The sequence below is a fragment of the Rhinolophus hipposideros genome (assembly GCF_964194185.1).
Source record: "Rhinolophus hipposideros genome assembly, chromosome: 19".
Classification (NCBI taxonomy): Eukaryota; Metazoa; Chordata; class Mammalia; order Chiroptera; family Rhinolophidae; genus Rhinolophus; species Rhinolophus hipposideros.
In genome coordinates, this window is record NC_138065.1 from 52106152 (window position 1) to 52127694 (window position 21543).

General features: G+C 55.1%; 1 protein-coding gene across 2 annotated transcripts in view; it reads right to left on the reverse strand.

The window, feature by feature from the left end:
* Positions 1 to 6261: 6261 nt before the first annotated feature.
* Positions 6262 to 21543, reverse strand: part of UCK2 (uridine-cytidine kinase 2) — a 52273-nt gene continuing 36991 nt past the window's right edge. The window contains exons 2-7 of one of the 2 annotated variants that reach the window (XM_081024590.1): positions 18790 to 18949; positions 17834 to 17930; positions 16971 to 17113; positions 12227 to 12324; positions 10216 to 10264; positions 6262 to 9666 (exon numbers count right to left, since the gene is read on the reverse strand). In XM_081024590.1, the coding sequence (XP_080880716.1) occupies positions 9527 to 9666; positions 10216 to 10264; positions 12227 to 12324; positions 16971 to 17113; positions 17834 to 17930; positions 18790 to 18949 (687 nt within the window). In that variant the 3' untranslated portion in view covers positions 6262 to 9526. The remainder of the gene's footprint in view (positions 9667 to 10215; positions 10265 to 12226; positions 12325 to 16970; positions 17114 to 17833; positions 17931 to 18789; positions 18950 to 21543) is intronic. The other variant, XM_081024591.1, reaches the window with a different exon arrangement.

Here is a 21543-nt window from a genome sequence, read left to right on the forward strand (position 1 = left end):
ACACACAGCAGAGGATAGGACAGGAGTAAACGGGGAATGAATGAAATGATTGGGAGGTTTTGTTTCCCCTCTTGGTGGGATTTGCCCCAGCACATGGGGGAGTGAAAGAACGTGGGGGACTGGAACTACGTGGCCCCCCATCCTCGGGGTGCGGGCCTAGGCCCCTGGGTGCCCGACCCCGGCAGCGCCGCCCCTGCAGGCACCACGGCCCCTCCTCACTGACCACGATCTCTCCTCACCGACCACGGTCCCTCCCCACCGACCACAGTCCCTCCTCACTGACCAAGGCCCCTCCTCACTGACCACGGTCCCTCCTCACTGACCACGGTCCCTCCCCACTGACCACGGCCCCTCCCCACTGACCACGGCCCCTTCCCACTGACCACGGCCCCTCCCCACTGACCACGGTCCCTCCTCACTGACCACGGTCCCTCCTCACTGACCACGGTCCCTCCTCACTGACCACGGCCCCTCCTCACTGACCAAGGCCCCTCCTCACTGACCACGGTCCCTCCTCACTGACCACGGTCCCTCCCCACTGACCACGGCCCCTCCCCACTGACCACGGCCCCTCCCCACTGACCACGGCCCCTCCCCACTGACCACGGCCCCTCCTCACTGACCACGGCCCCTCCTCACTGACCACGGCCCCTCCTCACTGACCACGGCCCCTCCTCGCCGACCACGGCCCCTCCTCACTGACCACGGCCCCTCCTCACTGACCACGGTCCCTCCCCACTGACCACGGTCCCTCCTCACTGACCACGGTCCCTCCTCACCGACCACGGCCCCTCCTCACTGACCACGGCCCCTCCTCACTGACCACGGCCCCTCCTCACTGACCACAGCCCCTCCTCACTGACCACACAGGGCCGTTCATCAGCCCCGTGAGACATGGACGACAATCGCTAACAATGAACCAGAGCGGCCGTGACAGACACCAGGGGCGTGAGGTCTCCCTCCAAACCCCCCACTGTCCCGCACTCACCCTCTGATGACGCGGAGGTGACACGAGGCGACGTGGGCCCGGTGACACGGCCGAACTGCCCGCGGCGACCCGGGCGCTTCGGGGCCGGTTCCGAGGGACAGTCAGGCGCCGTGGCCACAGCCCCGCGCCCGGGACAGCGGCGTGACCCCCAGGAGGCTGTGGACCCCGGGCAGAGGGGGGAGCCACGACCAGGTGGGCGGCGCGGGCCTCGCGCGTGGGGTCTCATCCCGCCACGCAGCGCGGGTGACTTAACACTTGTGAGTTATTTTTGGAATTGTCCGTTTATTATTTTCCAACCTCAGTGACGGTGGGTAACTGAGACCATGGGAAGAGAAACCACTGATAAGTGGGGCCTACCCTGCAGGACGTCATGCACACACCCCCACGCACACACCCCCACACATGCATGTCCCATACCCACGCACACAGCAGGCCACTCTGCCAGCAGCACAGAAGTGACCCTGTGCTAGGCCTTTCGCCCTCCACTCACACACAAAACGCAGCCAAAACAGTCTCCAGCCCTGTGTGTCCAGAGCCTCTTATAAAATGCCTGTTGGTAAACTGGATGGTGGTGTTGCTGAGCGCCCCTCGCAGGAACACACGAACATCTACCATGGAAGAGCAGTCAGGGGACTGATTGGAACCCCCACAGAGGAAACGCTTTTCTAAAGTGGCCCCTCCTTGGGTGCCCATTCCCACCCCCAGTGGTCCCTACACACACACTCCCCAAAATGTCTATGTAATCTCACTTCAACTGAAGTTTTAAAAACACTGGTTGTGATCAAATTGATAAACAGATTGCATTACAAACAGGCTCTGATGGCACAAGGCCCTAAGAATCCCGCTGGGGGGTTCTGTGGTGTGGCAGGAAGATGAGCAGATGGCATCTTCTGTCTTTGCCCCGTGGGCCGTGGGCAGGTCCCAGAAGTCTCCTATCAGCTGGAGAAGGAGTCGGTCTCTTTTCCTCAGCAGCGAGTGGGGATGGGAGGGAAAGCCCCCAGTAGTCGGTTGGTTCCTTTATCACATTGATCCTGAAAAGGCAGTGGCTTTTCTTCTTGGGAGCTTGTTTCCGGGCTTCGGGCAGCGTCACGCTCCACCCATACAGCCCAACTCGACCATCCATGTCCTCTTCCTCACGACCTCTCTCCGCAGGCTGAGGCAGACCCCCCTGAGAGGACCTGAGACTGGAGCTCCTGCCGAGGGAGACACCCCATCTCGGGTGCCAAGTGGCACCATGCCCGAGAGTGTCAGAGTATGATACCCAGCACCTGCTGTCTCCTCGGTCTGGGCTTCGTCTGAACCAGCCTGGGATACAGCAACCCACGTGGGTCTCCTCTGCCGGAAGAGTTCCCATCCTAATCAATTCCATAAATGCCCACCGTGGACCCAACCTGCCTGGGTCTTGAAGGAATTTCAGGGAAATTTATATGAACGATTATTTAAATGCCTCGTAAGTATATGGCACTTACGAATTGTCGAAGCATGTTAAACTTTATCACTTTGCTAAAATCTGACACAATCCTACGAGGTAGTAGGACTGGTATTATGATCCCTAAATAAAGAAACTGAGGCTGAGGGTGGTTAATCCAGGTCGCACAATCGGGTCAATTGCAAAGCCAGGCCAGGAGGCCTGTAGCAGGAAAACCTCATGGGAATGGTAAGACTTGTACACAAGACACAACCCTATGACGCGGTAGGTGGGGTTGACAAGGGATACACAGGCCTGTCGGTTTCCTTGCTGGAAACCGCCAACCTGTTCCCCAGGGGAGACATCCTGGTTCCTTCTTCTTGAGACCCTCTCCGTCGAGGAACTAGAATCACCGTCTTTGTCATTCTGCCTGTATGAGCGTGGTGCCCACACATTAGTGTCCTCTGGACGTCTCTGAGGTCCCGGGGGCCAGGAGGGCTTGGCACAGTGTCTGGCCCACGGTAAGTGGTCAGTATTTTGGACTGACTGTCCTCCAGCGGCTCCGAAGGTCCAGGAGGGACTTGACTCTCCTGTGGCTCCCTACCGCCATCTAGTGGGCAGTCCTAAGACAAACAGCTCACGGGTGGAGCTGAGCTTCCCACGCCAGCCTGGTGGCCCAGCCACACCTGGGCTACAGCCCAGCCTTCTGGTCAGGAGCCCCCTGACACAGAATCTACGACGCTCTGTAAAACCCTGTGTGCACCGCATGCTGACACAGTGCCTGGCTCCATAACCAAAGTCAAAGAAGGAGATCAGCCAACTATTAAACACGGGATATGTGGACAAAAGGTAGGCTGAAGCACATTAAGATACCGGGAAAGCACGCTTCACGGTTCCTGATCTTAAACGGCCCACAGGGTTGTTTGAAACATACGACACTCAGAAAATTAACAAGCAGATCTGAGATGTGATGAAATCGTGGTTGGTTGGTTGGTTTGTTTTGTAAGGTGAAAATATGGTCAATGAAATTAAAAACCTGATGGATAAGTTTTGGATAGCAGCCTAAACATGGCTAAAGAGACAATACGGGAAACTCTGCCAAAACGTAGCCTTGAGAAGTTAAAAAGATCAAAAAAAAAAAAATGAGAGGAAGCAACATGAAGGAGAGAAGAAAGTGTCCTGCACACCTGTACCTACAGATCCAGAGGGTGAGAGGGAGAGAATAGAAAGGTGAGGAGGCAGCATTCGAAAGAATAGCAATGGATTTTCCAGAATAGATGAAACACACAGACCTGGCCAATCAGGAAGTGCACGTCGCATAACTGAGAACAAATACACATCCCAGCACTTCATGGCAAAATTCAGAACATCAAAGACAAAGACAAGCCTTCATTAAAAAAAAAAAAAAAGGGAGAAAGTAGAAAAAAAGTTCAAAATGCTGAGAGAGTACACAGCTAAATTATCGTGCAACAGGGAGGGTAAAAGAGGACATTTTCCAACAAAGACTGTGCCACAAACACCCTCAGTGAAGGAGCCAGTAAAGGGATGTACTTTAGGGGAAAAAAACTGAATCCAGAACAAAGAACAAAGTGCAATTAAATAGTGAACAAAGGCCTCAGTAAAATGCTGGGTGAATCTAAATAATCACTACCCGCATAAAACAATAATGATTTTTAAAAACAACAATTAAACAATACAAGAACCAGGTGGACCAAGAATACTCAGCAACTCGAACACATTCAGATGAACCGTGTGACCAGTCAAAGCTTTTGGAAGTCCTTATATTTTGGGGGAGGGGGTTCGAGTTTTTTGTCAAGTATGCATAGTAAGAGGAAATATAATGTGTGATTTCCAAGCCTGTAGAGCTGATAAAAGTAGATAGGGAAATCTCGGAATCTTCTGGTTAAACACAAGAGATTGAACTACTGTTTTATCTCTGCTCCCTCCTGAAACCACTCGAAAAATAATGTTAACACTAATAAGAGAATTTAGCCAGCCTACAAGACCGGTATACAAAACCCAATTGTATTCCTATACGCTAGCAACAAACACTTGGAAATGGGAACTTTTAAAAAGGCTGTTTCTAAGAGCATCAAACAATATAAACTACATGGGAGTAAGTTTCAGGCAGGAAAGAGCCTTCAACAGCACAGACAACATATCTAGGAGAAATGGACCCCACCGTGCAGTGAAAAGCACGGATCTGAGTGATGGGATACCCACGGCCCTGGGCTTCCATCCCCACCTGTGCACCTGATGCGCCTTACACTTTGTTACAACACGTTCTCTCCCTAGACCTCCAACATCAGAATTCTCAGGAACTGGCCCCACTAATGTCTTTTGCAAGCCCCCATGACTAGGATGGCCAGCTTGGGGAACCACTGCAATCGATTGTAGCAATAGAGGAAATGAGAAGGAGGGTCAGCACCTATCTGCCCAAGCAAAGGCTTTAATAAAGATATTTCGGGAAAAGAAAAATAGAAATCACATCAGCAGTTAGACTTCTGGGGGCATCTGACAACGCTCCTAGAAACCCTGGTAGCCAAGCAAACGCATTAGATTAGTCCTGCAACCCTCCTGTTGAGACCCGAACCCATCACTAGATGGCAGACACGCGCCACAACCTCACCACGAACCCCTCCCACTTCCCGGCAGTTTGGGGTTCAATCCATTCCCTTTTCGGTAAGACGGGGGCAACTGCATTTCTTCCATACTTTGCGGGACTGTTGCAAGGACCAAAGGAAGCAGCGTGAAAGTGTACTGACGGCTGGAAAAGTCCGATATGAGTATTACTGTGAAAGTTGGAAATTTTAGCAACTGAAAAGAAAGGACAGTGATGGAGGAATCTTGACGTACCTGTACTTGTAATTGCCTCGCAGGAGAGAATCCTGGGCTTTGGGGCATAAAACCCCAGCATGGCACGTGAGTGAGGCCCTGCTGGCCTGGGACAGTCCACACTCAGCCAACACTGCCCTGGACCCCAGGCCGTTTTCATTCCAGGCCACACACCTTAGGACCACTGGTCTAGTCCGAACAAATCCTCAGCACAAAAGGGAAATGCGTGAAAAATGTGTGTGCAAGGCACGATTTCATGTTCTCCCGCCCTCGCCGCCACTCATTTAATGGAGAATACATGTCTGCGTTTAGTCCGAGTCAAATTGACTCACTTGGCTATTTTATGTTATTTTAATGCATAATTTATTTTCAAATATAGACGTGTGTGTGTGTGTATATATATATATATATATATATATATATATATATGCATATGTACAGGCATACCCCAAGATTTAGCATGTGGGGTAACTTCCTTCTGGGATTTAGAAAACGATCTGTTTCAGCTCTGCTTTACCATAGAAATCGAAACACCCCCAGCACCATTTGACACAAGACACCCCCCTCTGGTCCCACCCTCTCAAAGCGGACTTTCCCACATCCCAGGCCCCCTCCAGCAAACCTTCCTTAAGAATGATTATGCATTTGTACGTTCAGCTTGAGGTTGTGTGTATTGTCCCACTGTAAACTATCCTGCACCCCTCCCCAAGTTTTCTTTATTTGAAGGTTTTATTTTGGTTTTGATTGTGGAAGTTGAGGAAGGGTGATGCCTGGCCCAGCCAAGGCCGTGACGGGAGGACACTGCCTGAATTGGGTGACATCAGCGGGAGCTCGGAGCCAGACGTCCGGGGAACAGAAGCCTCCAGAAGCCACAGCCCAGCTTTCCGGGGTGGAGGAGAAATGCCCCCATGCCCCCATCTCACCGGGTTCCGGCCCAGGACTGCCAGGCTGAGCCTCAGCCACTTGGCTGCCGTCCCAGCACCCCTGGACCCCGGCTCCACCCGCCCAAGCACCACAAGGAAAGCACGTGCTGGTCATTTTGGTTCAGTCTTTATTTACAGCCAAGTACATAGTATGTGGTCATTTTTTGTAACTATGACAATAGAGGCAGGGCGGTAGAAAGGAAAGGTGGAAGAGCAAGCATCGGGAAGGAAAAAAGGCCTAAGTCGTTAGCTGCCCGCCCGATTCCTGAGGGAGGAGCGCGAGGAGTCTGCCCCGTCACATCAGCCACCGGCCCGGGAGGCAGCAGAGGCCCAGCGACAGATCAGAGGGGGCTCTGGGCGTGACGCAGCCCAGAGAGTCCCAGCCTGTCCTCTCGTCTGACACCAAGTGTTTCTCCTGCAGTGAAGCACAGGATGGCAGAATCCAGTCTATGTAGCACAGGACCTGTCCCCGCTGGCCCCACCCAGCACAGGTGACACACAGCCCACCTGGGCTCCAGCTCCTCCTGCTTCTCACCTGCTCTGAGGAGTGTATACGCCTGACCCAGTGTCCTGACTGGCGACCCACTGGGCACTGAGGCAAGGTTCCAAGCTGAGCCCGAAAGCGGCAGGAAGCCAGTGAGCCATGGCCGCTGGGCAGCCTGGGCCAGAGCGGGGGTTGCAGGAACCGTGGCTTCTAAAGGGCTTCTAAAGGGTGAACTGGAGACCTTCCCTGCCGCCTTCCCTCAGCCTGTCTGGAGATCTCGCCTCGAGGGCCCACCCTAGCCTCTCCAAATCGAAGGACACGATGTCACAACACCTGCGTCCTCCTTCTACAGACTCCCATCTCTCTGCTCCTACAGGTCCCACGAGCACAAAGACGTGTGGGGCCAGGCCTTCGCACCACGCGAAGCTTCGAGGTGTGTTTCCTAATCATCTGGTGTAGGGACGATACCAGGGGTGGGGCAGGTGGGAGAAGTGAGCACCGTGAGGGGCTGAAGCTGAGAGTCCCACAAACACACAGCCAACACCACCCCGGGGCCTCCTCCCGGACGGCAGAGCACCCAACGACTCGGGTCAAGGTCTCCAGCCTGGAGATTCTCCGGTGGCATCAGAGATCCCGTGGCTCTTAAAATACCAAGTCCAGCGTTTGTCCCACAGAAAGCTCAAGTTCAGATACTCAGCTAGCTGCTGGGCTCACCAGCGGGGCAGAGCTTCCCATCCGTCCCTTCCTCACCCCGGACAGGGTGTCACAGAAGCAGGGCCTCGTCTCTCAGCAATGCCCCATGAGTGCAGCCCAGGGCCCCCAGCCAAGCCACCAACAAGTGGTGATGGATTGGCCCTCGTGCTGCTTCCCAGCTGGGACTAGGCTGCTCGGAGACACTGAGGCTGGGTTCCCCACACCACAGGTAGTGGAGGCGGCCAGGTAGGTGAGTCAAGGCTCAGAGATGGGAAGACCCCATCTTCCAAGGCAGTGGGACAGACAGCCAAGGCACTAAATGGTTTGGCACCTGGGAGCTTCAAGTAAAGTTGAACGTGCTGTACTGACAGGCCACGGCTCTCCCAGACAGGGACACGGGCCCCACCAAGGTGAGGGGACCCCAACCCAGGCCTGCCCTCCACCCTTCATCTCAGCACCGTACAAGGCATGACTCGGAAGATACTGCTGATTCTGAAACACACACTCCAGAACCGTCCATCCTGGTAAGAACCGGTCTTCCAAGCAGGCCCCGTGGGCCTTCCCGTGCCCCAACCAGGCGGCCGCGGCACACTCTCCCCAATGTCTTGGGGATGGCAAAGCACTGTGGGGGACAAGGTTTGACTTTTTAAAAGAGCAAAGCAGAGTTAGAGTCCACCTGAGCCCACAGAAGGGGACTCAAACTGGATGGTGCGGAGGCGAAGAGGCCAACTCGAGTAATGTGTCCAATGGACTACAAGAGCAATGCAAGGGGCAGGACGCCCCAAAATGCTTCGGGCAGGGCAGACACCGGGAGCAGCTGGGGGCCTCTGAGATGGTCGACACTGACGTGGAAGGGCTCTGGGGCCGGGCAGTTAACAGCGGAGGTTTCAGGACTCTAACCGGACCTCCTCGGCCCTGCTGGGACCCCACCTCTTCCACCAAGAAGCTTCAGCAATCTGTACTTCTTCCAAAGAAGGAAGTTTGTACCAAGAGGGAGCCCTCGGGAACATCGGAATTCTCCCCCCCACGTTTTCACGCTACGACTCCCACGTATGACGTCAATGCTGTATCTCCTCTTCCCACCTGTCCATGCCCAGCCTCTGCCACACCACGTGGCAGTGCTGCCAACGGGTAACTTGGCGTGTCTGTGACAATCCTGCTGAAAGGTGGGTACCATCCTCGGCTGACTGCAAATCCCGTCTTAAGGAACACAAGCTCCGGCTCCTTACATGGGCAGAGCTCTGTTGCCACCCTGTGAGGGGCTGTCAGCTGTCCCTTCTGCCAAAAGAAGCCCTCACCCCAGCCAGGACTGCAAGGGGCCACTGTGCACTCCACAATCCGGGAAAAAGCCTGAGGAATCCGATCCGCGACATCCCTGGGAGGCAGGGGGACCAGCGTGTCCTCAGACCCGACAACAGGCACTTCTCCCGCCTTCCCCATTCCACCAGGAAGCGGACAGGGGCAGCACTGGCTCTGGAGAGACTGAGAAGCGGGTGAGTGAGGAAGGAGTCGCGGGGCTGCCACAGGGGCAGCCAGGGGCGGGCGTAGGGAGAACGCAGAAGACTTTTCTCCCTCCTAGCCTCTTCCCTGAGTTTGATTTTTCAGTTGAGGTGCTGCCTAATTTCAACTGAACGAAAAAAGAAGAGAGCATCTCTCACCGACCTATCAGTGAGCTCCAGCTCCAACAGGTGTATTCCGCAGGCACTCAGCGCGTCACGCGAGCCTGCTCCACCCTCACCCCCACCCCACCCCACCCAGGCCTCAGCCTGCCCACCTGGAACACGGGCGGCACCTTCCCCTCGGACAGTCGCCAGCGCCAGTCCCCAAACTTCAGTGCAGGCCCTCCTGCAAAACCCTTACAGCAAACGGCTTTACAGTATTGGTACAGTTACACAAAAATAGATCCTTTTATATACATATATGTATGTATATGTATGTGCGTATGGATTTATAACTGGTTACGTGTTGGCGTCATACTTAGGCATCACCAGTAGTTGTTGGCACAGTCTGTCAGGTAAGCTCAGGGTCAAGTTTGGTTGCATTTTACCGCTCTGAAGTACAAGAAAAAACAAAATCAGAGGCATTTCATCTCCACGGTGTTTTCTTAAATAAGCAGTGTCCTAGGAAACCATATGTACAGGGGGAACAGAGCCTCCTGTCTCCTGGAGCGCGGGCCGGGGTCTGGAGGAGACGGGTCAGTGCGGCCGGCTGCTGGACTCCGAGGCCTGTCTCTTGCGCGCGGGGGTGTAGCCATTGAGATAGCCGTTGGGCTGCCGTTTGGAGAGTCCTCCATTCAGGATGTCCTGGATATGCTGCACGATGAGGTTGATGGCCACTGTGGGACAGGGACCCACAGTGTTAGGGACGCGCCCGGGAGGGCTGGGCGCCCACGCACGGGCGCGTGTCTGCGGGGAGAGGGGACACGGGAGCCAGGGGCTACACACCGGTCTGGGTAACTGGCTCTACCTCTGCCACGTGGGGGAGGGTCACGCAACCTCCCCGAGCCTCCCACGGGGCTGCGTGACCTCCAGCCCAGGAGGGTTCTTAGAGGAAGACGGGCAACGCCCAGGACACAGAAGCCCTGAGAGAACAGGCTTTTGATGGGGGTGACCAGCCACGACTGTGGGACAGCTGTCAGCCAGACCCTGACGCTGTGAGGACCGGCCTTCACTCTGACACCGTCACTGCGCTGTGACCCTTCCGGAGGGAGCCTCCCTGCCCCCGTCCCTTCGGAAGGCCCTCTCCTCCCAAGATCGTCTAAGATGGGGGTCCCTCTTCTTAGCGTTAGAAACGGATTATATACCTCAAGCAATGCTTAAGGTTCACGTCACCAAAAATGGGGAGACATCCCATGCTGTTGGGGTGCCACCCCCTGAGGACTCACCTAGGTTGTCTACACCTCTAGGAATTATCACATCCGCATATTTCTTTGTCTGTGGGAAAAGATATTTGCAATGCATTAAGGGGGGTTCTGAGGGAAATCGGCCCAGGCCCCTCTCCAAGGGAGGCCTGGCATCTACCCATCCCAGAGGGCGGCAGCTTGAGGCTTCGAACATTGTCTTTTTCATCCCCTTTACCTAAATTCTAATACATCAGCCTTTTCTTGAGTTCTCATGAACGTTCAGCGCTGTTTTAGTTTACAACCGGCCTGCTTGGAAGACCGGTTCTTACCAGGATGGAGGGTTCTGGAGTGTGTGTTTCAGAATCTGCATGGAGAACATGGTCTTTGAAACCAAAGCTGTACTTGCCTCTTTACCACGAGGAAGCGTTGGAACGAGTAAAACCCAAGCGTAACAGGGGAGGCCTCATTCACCTTCTGCCTACGGTCTGTCCAGCACAAGGGTCTACCCGGAAAAAGCCATCCCCCTTGAAGACCATTTCCACGGACTCCGATATGACATGATTTTTTGTAAGGGCCACAATGAACACAATCCTTTTCTTTTTCTCTTTTTTTAATTTACTGAGATTCTGTGGACCACTTTACAAGTAAGTGTGTCTGGGTGTATAATGGAAGCGTGGGGAAAACCACATAAACACTGTCTGGAGAATGTCTGCACCTGACCCTGTGCAGCTCCCAGACGAGAACAGTTGAAGTACAAGCACGTCAGGGCCCAAACCCAGCCTGACGCAGGCAGACCATGACCAGGTCCAAGTCCCTGGCTTACACGAGTGACCTGACCATCCCAGAGCAGGGTGACTGGACAGCGGGAACAAGCAGAAACACCCAGGACATGCTGTGCAGAGCTCTGCGCTCCATTACAACTACGCTGAACGGCAGAAAACTGGCAGTGAACTCCAACGTGTGTCCAGCAATAAATGTACTTTTGTGTTCTTGTGATTACGTGAAAAAGAGCAGAGGGAGGCCCTCAGACAGAGGGACGGATGGCTGGCATTCCACGGCTGCTTGGCCGCCTCTGCCCTCTTCCCAGAAACCTAATCCTGTAACCCAGCCCTCAAGGTTACCCAGGCTGACTCGGAGTCTGCCTAACTCTGAAACAAAAGTCAAGTCTGCTTGGACGCAAAACATACTGACAGAGTAAAAGAAACAAGGGCGGTTTGGGATCAGATTTCTCTAGGAAAGAAGAAAGAAAGAATGGTGAGGAGCAGAGAAATAAATGCCTACACTTGGCCTCGCTCTGCACCTCTTCTCAGTGGGCTCACAGACCCCCATCTCCCCAGAATAGCACCCAAAGCAGGATAAGCCCCACCCTCTCCCCCTCTCAGAGCTTAATTAGAAATCCTTCAGGAGTTAGACTGAGGCTTGGTCAACACGGGGTAAAGCCTCCTGAGTGCAGGACGTCCCCTGCCTCTCCCACACCGGCTCCCCCCACACCTCTGATCCCCAGCGGCCTCGACATGCATTTTTGTGTCTTCCCCAGAAGGCGGAGGGTATTTCCTGGCTAAAAGCTGAGAACCCTCGGCCCCAACCTTCATTGTCTGAAAGCCACCCCTCTAGAGTTCCCAGCTGCCAGGGGGGAGGTACGGGCCCTTCCCAAATGAGATGGGACACGATGGGGCAGACAAGCTCACAGCAGGCCCGGCTGGAGGGCAGAGGAGGGTCAGAGGGAAAACCCAGCAGGACCAAAGCACTAGAGGCTGTCCTCCCCTGAGACTTCAGGACAGACGGTCACTCAGAGAACAGTGAGGTCTCCCTCTGGGGAGATCCTCAACTTACCAGGTTTCCCCAAAAATAAGGCCGGGTCTTATATTAATTTTTGCTCTAAAAGATGCATTAGGGCTTATGTCCAGGGGATGTCATCCTGAAAAATCATGCTGGGGTTTATTTTCCGGTTCGGTCTTATTTTCGGGGAAACACGGTATATACCTTTGTGTGTAAGACTGAACTTTAAATTCCAAGTTCAACAACAAACAAACAGACCAAGAAAGCAACTCACTGGCAAGCAGAATTCCTCAAAGGCAGGCTTGACGAATGTAATGTACTGAGATAAAATCTGCTCGAGGTCCCGCCCTCTTTCACTGATGTCCCTTAATACTGTAAGAGAAGGAAAAACAAGAATCAAGAAAACGGTGCAGGAGCCAACACACCAGGCTCATGCGGGCGCCGCAATGCCTCTTGGGGGCTCAACGCCGGCTTCCTGGCTCGACCAAGGGCAGGTCAGTAGCAGCAGCAGCTTCGGGGAAAACGAGTCGCATTTTTCATGTCTTGCAACAGTCAAATTCGGCCATGACACAAGTGCTGAGGCAAAGGCCACCGAGGCCGGGCCGACGGGCTTCTCGGTTCAAGCAGCATTTGACCCACATAAATTTCAGTGTGCGCACTAAGCAGAGCAGGACAGCCCTGGTCTGGACAGCTCGTGCCAGGAAGCGGGCTTGGCCCAGAGAAGTGACGGGGCTTGGCGGGGCGGGGGCGTGTGCCAAGGGCTTTTCCCCACGTCCACCTGGATCCTGTCCCCTGCACTTACCTGTGTGCTGCCCAGAGACCCTCTGATGTGCCCTCCTCGTCACGCCCAGCTCCCACCCACACTCCGGCCCTACAGACGGGGTGGAAGGTAGGCAGGTCCAGCTGTGGTCAGCCATTCCTGCTTAGCTCATGCAATGAGGTTTGCAGACAAAACCACTTAGTGAAAGACGAGAAAACCATAGTGACACAGTGGCTGCAGCTGCAAAGCAGCCCGGGTTGACCCAAACTCACCTTCTTCCTCCTGGGCAGTCTTACTCAAGGACTTTCAAACACGGGCTTAAATAGAATCTTCTGTCAAAAATGGAAAAGGGTCCACCCATCTAAGGGACTGGAGCCCTGCTTCTGTCACGGGGTACACTAACCTCCCTGAACCTCCGTTTCCCCCAAACCTAGTTAAGTTTCTAAGGTCATTCTCAATCAAAACAGCCCGCCCCCTACAGGTGTCACTTTAAATCTCAGGGCCACGAGCTGTGCAATCTTTTACCCCCACCCCAAAAGGCCATCATTTCCGTCTCCAATCATTTGCGATGGCCCGTTGGTGCCTCTCAACCATTTCTCAGGTTCCACACTCAAGCGTAGGATGAAATTCCCTGTAACAGGGAGTGCTTGGGACTGGATTTATGGAACGCCGCGTCTCTGACTCATTCCATCCCCTCATACGCATGCACACGGGCACGCATGAGCGGGCAGGGCCAGGACAGAGGGAGGGTGTTGGGCTGTGATCCCGGCTGGCAGCCTGCCTGTGAGGCCAGCTGGCTGGAGCAGCGGCAGGAAGTCCGCATTCCAGAGCAGGGAGCACTGCTACCGCCCGACATCCCGCCAGGAACTCAGTTTTCAAAGAGCTTTTCCCATGTGAGCCCTGGCGATGAATCGCTTGGTTGGTCCCTGGCGCTCAGGGCTCGTCTCGCCTTCTCTCTGACTGCCCGCCCAGACCAGAGCGGTGCCGTCCCCAGCCGGGAAATGGCCTGTGTCCTCAGGCATCTCCACACAGGCCCTGCTCCGGCTGCCCTGGCCACCCCACAGGGACACTCGGCGGGGGAGGCTCAACGCCACTGGCTCGGAGCTCTGGCACGCAGCCGGCACACAGCAGCGCGGCCGCCAATTCTTCACACGTCCCGGATAAAGTCCAAACAAAAAAGGAAGCCAGCCCAAAAGGCTATCAGAGCCGGGACAAAACAAACACGCCCGTTCCCCGCCAGGCAGGCCCCACTCAAAGCCTGCAGAGGCCTGATGCTGGGACTGACCGCGTCAGCCTGCAGGAACCTCCGTCCTGCCCACGTGCGCACACATGCGTGCGCACAAGCTCACGTAGCTCTCGCACTGCCCTCAGCCCAGTCTTGCAGCCCCTGGATCTGACAGACCTGCCGTCCCCAGCTGTCAAGTCTGAAGGAGGAACCGGCCAGGGAGAAAGCAGCAGTCACCCAGGTCTGCCCTGGAACCCCAAAAGCCGCTTTTCCTGCTCCACCGTCTGGAGCACTGGGGGGCAAAACTGACCCGGATTTGAATCCTGACCCCACTGACGACACCCCTGTGACCCTCGCTTTGCTACACTGCAAAACGGTCACAGCACCCTCCTCATACAGCGGTCCCTTAGGACTCGTGGACAACGCACATAGTAGGCGTTCAGCACGTGGCCAGCACATAGTAGGCGTTCAGTGAGCCTGAATGTCTTTGGTTATGGTGACAGCAGAACCTGACGAAGCTTCCGGAGACGGACGTCTCCGGTCGGAGGGGCGGGAACCCTGACCTCGGGTAATGAGGTCAGACCCAGCTGAGAGCAGGGAGCTTGCAGAGCAGCTGGAAAGGTGGGGGATGGCAAGCGGTGCACGCAGGCGAACACGAACACACACACACGGGGAGACGGGAGAGGGAGACCTAGGGAAGACAGGAAGACTCAAGGAAACAGGAGCTGGGTCAGGATGTTGCCCAGACATTAGGGACAAATCAAAAGGCACTGCCCACATCCTCTCCCCAGGGTCCTTCTGTCCAGCTAGCACCTCAAACAGGCCGGGATCCCCAAGCCGGGGCAGCAGAGGGCAGCCAGTCCCTGGCACTGAGAGGCCCTGCTCCTGGGCTCTAGTCAGAACAAGGCACAAAGCAAAAACTCCGGGGATTCACAGCCGGGCCCTGACCACCACTACGCCCGGGCACAACTGTGGGCAGGACGGGCCTTATGGGAGGCAGGACACACCACGACCGCCCACCTTCCTGCGAGGCGTCCACTTCAGCCCTGCCAAACCCACTACTGCTCGTCGGCTCAGCCAAAGCCACGGACACAATTTGGAAGGACCCTGAATACATACAGTTCCTCAGCGGTTAACTCAATTCACGTTACACTTTAATTGCGGACACGTGTCGCTAGAGGACCGAGTGAACTGGAGGGAGAGCGAGCAGCTGTCCCTCAGCGGGCCCGGCCCCCATCTCAGCTCTGCTGTCCCCACAGGAGGGAGGCACGATTCCCCAGGGCTGCGTGACTCAAAGACCCTCCCACGGGGCCAGCTTGGAATGGGAGGGTCACATGCCCGGGAGGGTGTGACACACAAATGGGTAACTCAAGGCTCTGGAATGTTCTGCCCAACCGCTGCTCCTGACTGGCCACCCCTCCGGTACCAGGCACCCCCGCCCCCCCCACAGCACCTGCCAGGCACGCTCCTTGTCCTGCAAGGATAGCGTGTGGGAAAGTCCCACACGTCCACCAGGAAACTGACTCTCCTGTGGGTGACATGAGAAGACGGCAGATCTGAGAGGACAAAGCAGTGCCTGCCCAGGGGGCATCCAGGAAGGAGGGCGCTGCAGAGCGGACCCCAAGAAACCCCCAGAGGGGCCACCGTCTCCTCATCTTTCCCATTTCACGGAAGGATCCAGTACAAGCCAGGCAGGGAGAATTTTCTGTTTAATCCACCAGGAGTATCTGTTTGAACGAGAGGCCACGATTCGCTTGATTTCCAAGGATGGGTCCACCACACAAACGTGACTGGATAATGCCCTGCACCACGCTGTCCTCTCCTGGCACTAGTGACGGCACCAGGCCTGGTGTCACCAGCTGCTCAATGCTGAACCAGGACAAAGTCAGTGCATGTGACCCGGGGCTGTCCCTCCCACACCTCATCGTTTCTCTACGTTCTGCTGGTTCCATTTACAGTTCATGCAACGAGAGCACGGAATTGGACAAAGTGCAAATCTGTCATTTCCTGTGTCTCCACACAAAGCCTTCATTGCCTTTCATTCCTGTCCTCGGTCACCCCACCCTACTGCCTTGGCTGGGCCTTTTCTCACCCTCTCCCAACTCTCCACTCCCCTCCCACCAGACAGCGATGGCGGTGCGTGACGTCCAGATGAGTGAGCGACGGTCCTCAAACACCCCGGCTACAGTCTCACTTCCACTTCTGCTGTCAGCACCACCTTCCAGCAGAGGGCTCAGGCCGTCTCACCGCCCTGCTCCAATCCCCTCGGGACCAGCTAGAAGCCTCAGTTCCCACAACCTGCCCCACAGAACTTGCTAGTGGTTCCCGTGCAGCCCCGTGCCTCTGGGAACAAGCCGTGTATGCACACGTGTGCATGCATGTGTGTGCACGTGTACTGTGTACCTCTGCAGCTTGCCCACGTCATCACCCCACCACGTCCACGTCCTGACCCCCTTCCTCCTGGGCTCTCAGCTGTACGCCCTCCAGGGTGAAATCCAGGCTCAGCTCCTGCCCATAAGCAGCTGTGTGGACAGTGCCCCCGGCCACGCTCGGTAAGGCCACAGAGGGAACAGGCCACTTTGCTCCAGAGCTGGCGGGACAGAGTACCCAAACCTCCAGAGAGCTTTCTGGAAAATAAAGGGCTAGAGAAGCAGCCTGGCAGGACGGGGGCCCCAGCGCTGCAGGCACAGGATGTCCCTGGCCCCAGGTGTCCCACAGTTAGTTCCCCTCTTGGATAGCGGTGACGCCTGTGGGAACACCACAAGGAACTGAGCATTTCAGCAGACTTTTTCCCAGCGAAACCGGAACGTAAATGCCTTACTTCCTCTCTGTGACCTCGCAAGCCTCTCCTTACCCACAACAGCAAATGACTAATCCCTTCTCAACTGCGACCAAACGTGTGGGTGGCAGGACGTCCCCTGGGCTGGGCCATGAGGCCACAGGCCACCTCAGGGAAGGCATGGACTTGGCACTCAGGGATGGCAGGGGCCTGTGACAGGCTACCGATGGCCCCAGGAGGCTTTGCACACGCACCTCTGCGGGACAGCCGGGTGTCCGCGTCCGTGTCCACAAACAGCTTCATGTGGAACAGGTCTCGCAGCTCCTGCGAGTAGAAGGCCAGGATCCCTTCGAATAGCACCACGTCTGCAGGGTACACAGTGACCGACTCCTCTTTCCTGCAAAGCATAGGGCAGGTGACGGGCCGAACAGGCAGGGGGACCAGGGGCGGGGACTTGGAGGTCCCCCCCAGACTCAACGCAGGGCGAACACAGCCTGACAGAGCCCACAGATGCCCATTGGAGACCCCGCAAAGGGCGCTGACAGCTGGGGCAAAGGTCCCCTTGACCAGTTCTTGGGAGCTCCTGCCATAAGTGAGAAACAAGGCAGACGTCCTTCCCCTTGGAATAAAAACCTGCTGTTGAATGCAGAACAGAGACAGACCAAAGCAGGCGTGCTTTCTTCTTCCCTCCGAAGGCGTTGGCAGGAACTCTCTCAGGTCTGGCCTCCACGTACCCTCAGCTCGGGTTCCTCCCAAAGACCTCATCCCCCCCCCCCCCCAGTCCTGGAAGGAGGGATGAAGGGACGGAGGAAGGGAGGGGCAGAAGAAAGTTTCAGAAGAGGAGGAAACACCTGCATGGAAAGCTTCACCACAGCCCGACATGGCCCGGGGTCTATGCCCAGGGTCCTCTTCCTGGTCAGAGAAGCGGGACCCCTCACGAACCTTCCCCTTCAGAGCTAATGACAACGTCCACACAGACGCCTGGCCCCCCGCACAGCACGGAGCACGCTGCCACCACTGTCCCTCCCACACAGGCTGCCGGGGGCACGGACGGGGTCTCAGAGGCCAGGAGTCTGAGACATGGGGACAGTGTGGGGAGCGATGGCAGCTCGCTTACCGGGAATGCGAGACAAAGTCGTACACGGGAATCTGGACCGTTTTCCCTTCGGTGATTTCTTTGAGAGTTTTGAAGATGAGCTCATTGTCAAAGGCGTCTGAAGGAAATCAAGGTGTTACAACGTTTCTTCCTTTTACAAGGACTTCTGTGACCACGCCCAGGGATTCCCTACAGACCTGTATTTCACACGTCATATATCATGCCCTAGAGAAGCGTATCCTTCCCCGCCCCCACCGCCAAAAAAGCCAGATCTCTACCCAAAGCAGAATGCAAATTCTGTGTCCCAGAATGTATGATGAGCTCTGACAAGTGGATCTCTTTTTCTCCCCCTTGACATTCCTTCCCTGGCCTCCGACTGCTCTCTCCTCCCTCTAAGTTCAGCTGCTGCCCTGGGAACGTGCACGTCCGCCTGGAAAGCTACTCCTGCCTGGGGGGTTGCTGCAGCACGGTGCCCACGGCTCCGATTCTGACAGTTGTAAGAACACCACCCACCAAAGGGACAGTGTGCTGAGCTGGGACCATCAGGGCCACCATCATTTGGGCAGCCACCCTGGACCCTCCAGCTCCCTCTGCTCGTCAGTGAGCTAAATACACAGGCCACGTCCATGCACGTGTGGGATGGCAGGGGACCGTGTGACACAGGCTGCCTCAGAGCAGCGGGGGCGGGAGAACCGCTGTGTGTGGTCCCCCCAGTGTCGGGCCCATCTCGAGGGACAGGCTCACACGGAGAGAGAGAGTCACCCTTGGGCGGGACAGCTTCCATCAGTATGTGAGGAGCCCAGCACTGTGTGTCCTGTGGCAAAACCCCTTCCTCCGTATAAGCCCCAGCAGAGCCCTGCGAGGCGCCAACCAGCCCTGTGTGTCAGATGGGAAACAGGTGGCGCGCTCCCCAATCGACCAGCACACGCACACTCACACACACATGCAAACGCACACGGACACGCACGCACACTCACCCGGGTGATCGAAGTTGAACTGGCCCTTCAGAGCCTTGGCCTTCTGCTCCGCAGTGAGCACGCGGTAGAAGCTGTCCTGGCTCAGAATGACCACCTGCTTCTGGCGGTAATCCACCTCGTTCTGCCCCAGCAGCTGCACGATCTTTGCACAGACGGACGACTGTGGGGAGAGGGGAGGAGAGCCGCGGGTGACGGGCGGTGCCGTCCCTGGGCAGGCGCACGTCCGCTTGAGAAAGGCCTTTGGGAGGCACAGTCCACTGGGGACAATGGACAAGAGGCTGAGGGGAGGGCACGCTCGCTGGGAGGGTGTCCGCGGTGAAGGGGGGACAGGCACGTCTACCTTCTCTCTCACACAGCCTTTCCCAAAGCCACAATAAAAGGGGCCACAAAGGTTTCCTTTGCTGCTCGTGTCCTAGTGTAGACACACAAAAGGCAGCAGAAAGTGAAAAGAAGGGCCATTAACGACGTGCTTGCTGATGGGCCAAAGGGCTCCAGGTCAGGAAGCGACCGAGCGTCCACGAGACGTCGCTGGGGCCCCACACATCAGCGGAATCAGCACCCACAGCACATGGCCCTGCCGGGCAGCAGGGAGGCCATGGCGGTGGCTTTCACCTCACTTCTGTCGGACCCTCTGCTGAGTCCACAGCCCTGGGCCGTTCCCCCTCAGGGGCAGCCCCCTTCTCAGCCTGCAGTGACGCAGGACACAAACGCCTCCAGTACCTACAACTTCAGCGATCCCAACTAAGCCTGGGGTAGCCATTTCCAAACGCACTCAAGCCTACAGGCTTTGTTTAAAATGAGCCCCCCAAAATCTAGGCGACTGTTGGATCGGGCCACCAGGAGTATGATTCACTGCTCTCCGCTCATGCGTAGGTTTGAATTTTCAAAAAATCGGGAGGAAGCACTTAGAGGGTCCACTCTGCTGCCTCTAACGACCTCCTGTTACCTCGCCTTCACTTTCACTTCCCTTTTCCCGAAGGCGCTCTCATCAAAAGGATGAAATGGAGCTTCAAGGTATCCTGTCCCCTTAAGAAAGGAAATAAATAATTCATAAATCACCTGGGCTTGTGCAGGCCGTCAAGAGTGCTAAAATGGGAGAGGGAGCAATTCCTACAATGGGCTAAGACTACAATAATCGTCATCACAAAGAGACAAATACCAGGCGACCCCACTTACATGAGGTCCCTAGAGTAGTCACAATTCATAGAAACGAAAAGTAGAATGGAACCTGCCATAGCTCAGGGGACAGGGTGATGGAGAATCATTTAACGGATACCAATTCAGTTCCAGATGGTGAAAAAGTTCTGGGGATCGTAGCCCAACGATGTGAATATACATTAACACTCCTGAAACGTACACTTAAATGTGGTGAAGAGCGTCAATTTTATGCTATGTAGATTTCACCACAATTAAAAATAATGGTGATTTTAACAACGAGTCCACAATTGAATGGGCAGTTTCCTCCAGGTACTACCGCGTTTCCCCAAAAATAAGACCTAGCAGGACAATCACCTCTAATGCGTCTTTTGGAGCAAAAATTAATATAATACTGACTGGGCTCAACATGTTGAAATGACCTCATTTACTTACTACAATCTTATATGATGGAAATTATTATCATACCCACTCTCCTGGTGGCGAAGACTGAGGTGAACAGAGGTTCAATGACTTGCCCAAGGAGCCAGGTTCCCAACCCAAGCAGCCAGCTCGAGAACTCCCTCCCCAGCTGCCCCTCTGGGGGAAACTGACCCTACCCATCGGAGCTGGGACCAAGCTTGGTCCTGCATATCTCCACAGGCAGTGCAATGTATCCAAATATACTCTGACCCTGCCCCTTCTAACACACTATTCTAATCCTAGCCCTGTGGGTCTCTGTCTGAACACAAAGTAAAGACCAGGTCAATAGGAAGTTGTCTTTACAAAAGGAAACAAAAAAATCCCATGAAAGAATCAATGAAAGTGACTTGCAATTTCTTTATTTGTAAGGCATTTTGAAGACACTATCTCATTTAATTTCCACTACAACAAGATGTTATTAGGTTGTTTTGTTTTTCTAATGAGGAAACCAACTTAGACAATCAGTCGAGTTAAATGACGTGCTCCAGGTCCCAGGGCTGTCTCTCAAACCACAGATCGAACCCCAAACGTACAATTCTTCTCCTTACTCCAGAACTGAAGCCCCAATATTCTCCATAAATTTATTCGACTTCTAGAGAACCAGGATGAGGGGGAAGGAGACGGGGAGGGAATGGGTTAGGACTAGAACACTGTTTTGTCCTGCTGAGTCATTAAAAGTCAACATTCACATGAAATTTCATAGAATTTCATAAAAACGACAGGCAGGCAAGTGATCTATATATTAAAAAGCCAAAAGTACAAGGACACACACACATACACTCACATACAAGGTATGTGAAACCTAAACTTGGATTATGTTCAAAAGAATCCAGCTGTCAGAAGTCAGTAACTGTGGGCCCAGGGAGCTCTGCCATTCGGAGAACACGCCCACGCTGGCTCCATCATCAGGCAGTCCCCCAGGCTGTCCCCAAGGTGTGCTGAGCTGTGTGGGGGAAGGGGACCGTTCCTCAGAGACCCTTCTGGCTGGCAGCTCCCAGCAGGACAGCTGTGGGGTCCGCACGGGTCCCCATATTGCCATAGAAGTGTGTCTCTCCAAAATGACTCACGTAGAAGGCGGCTCCGACAGCCCCGGGCCCCTCACTGTACTATTCTAGTGTCTTCCAGGATGTCACCCTC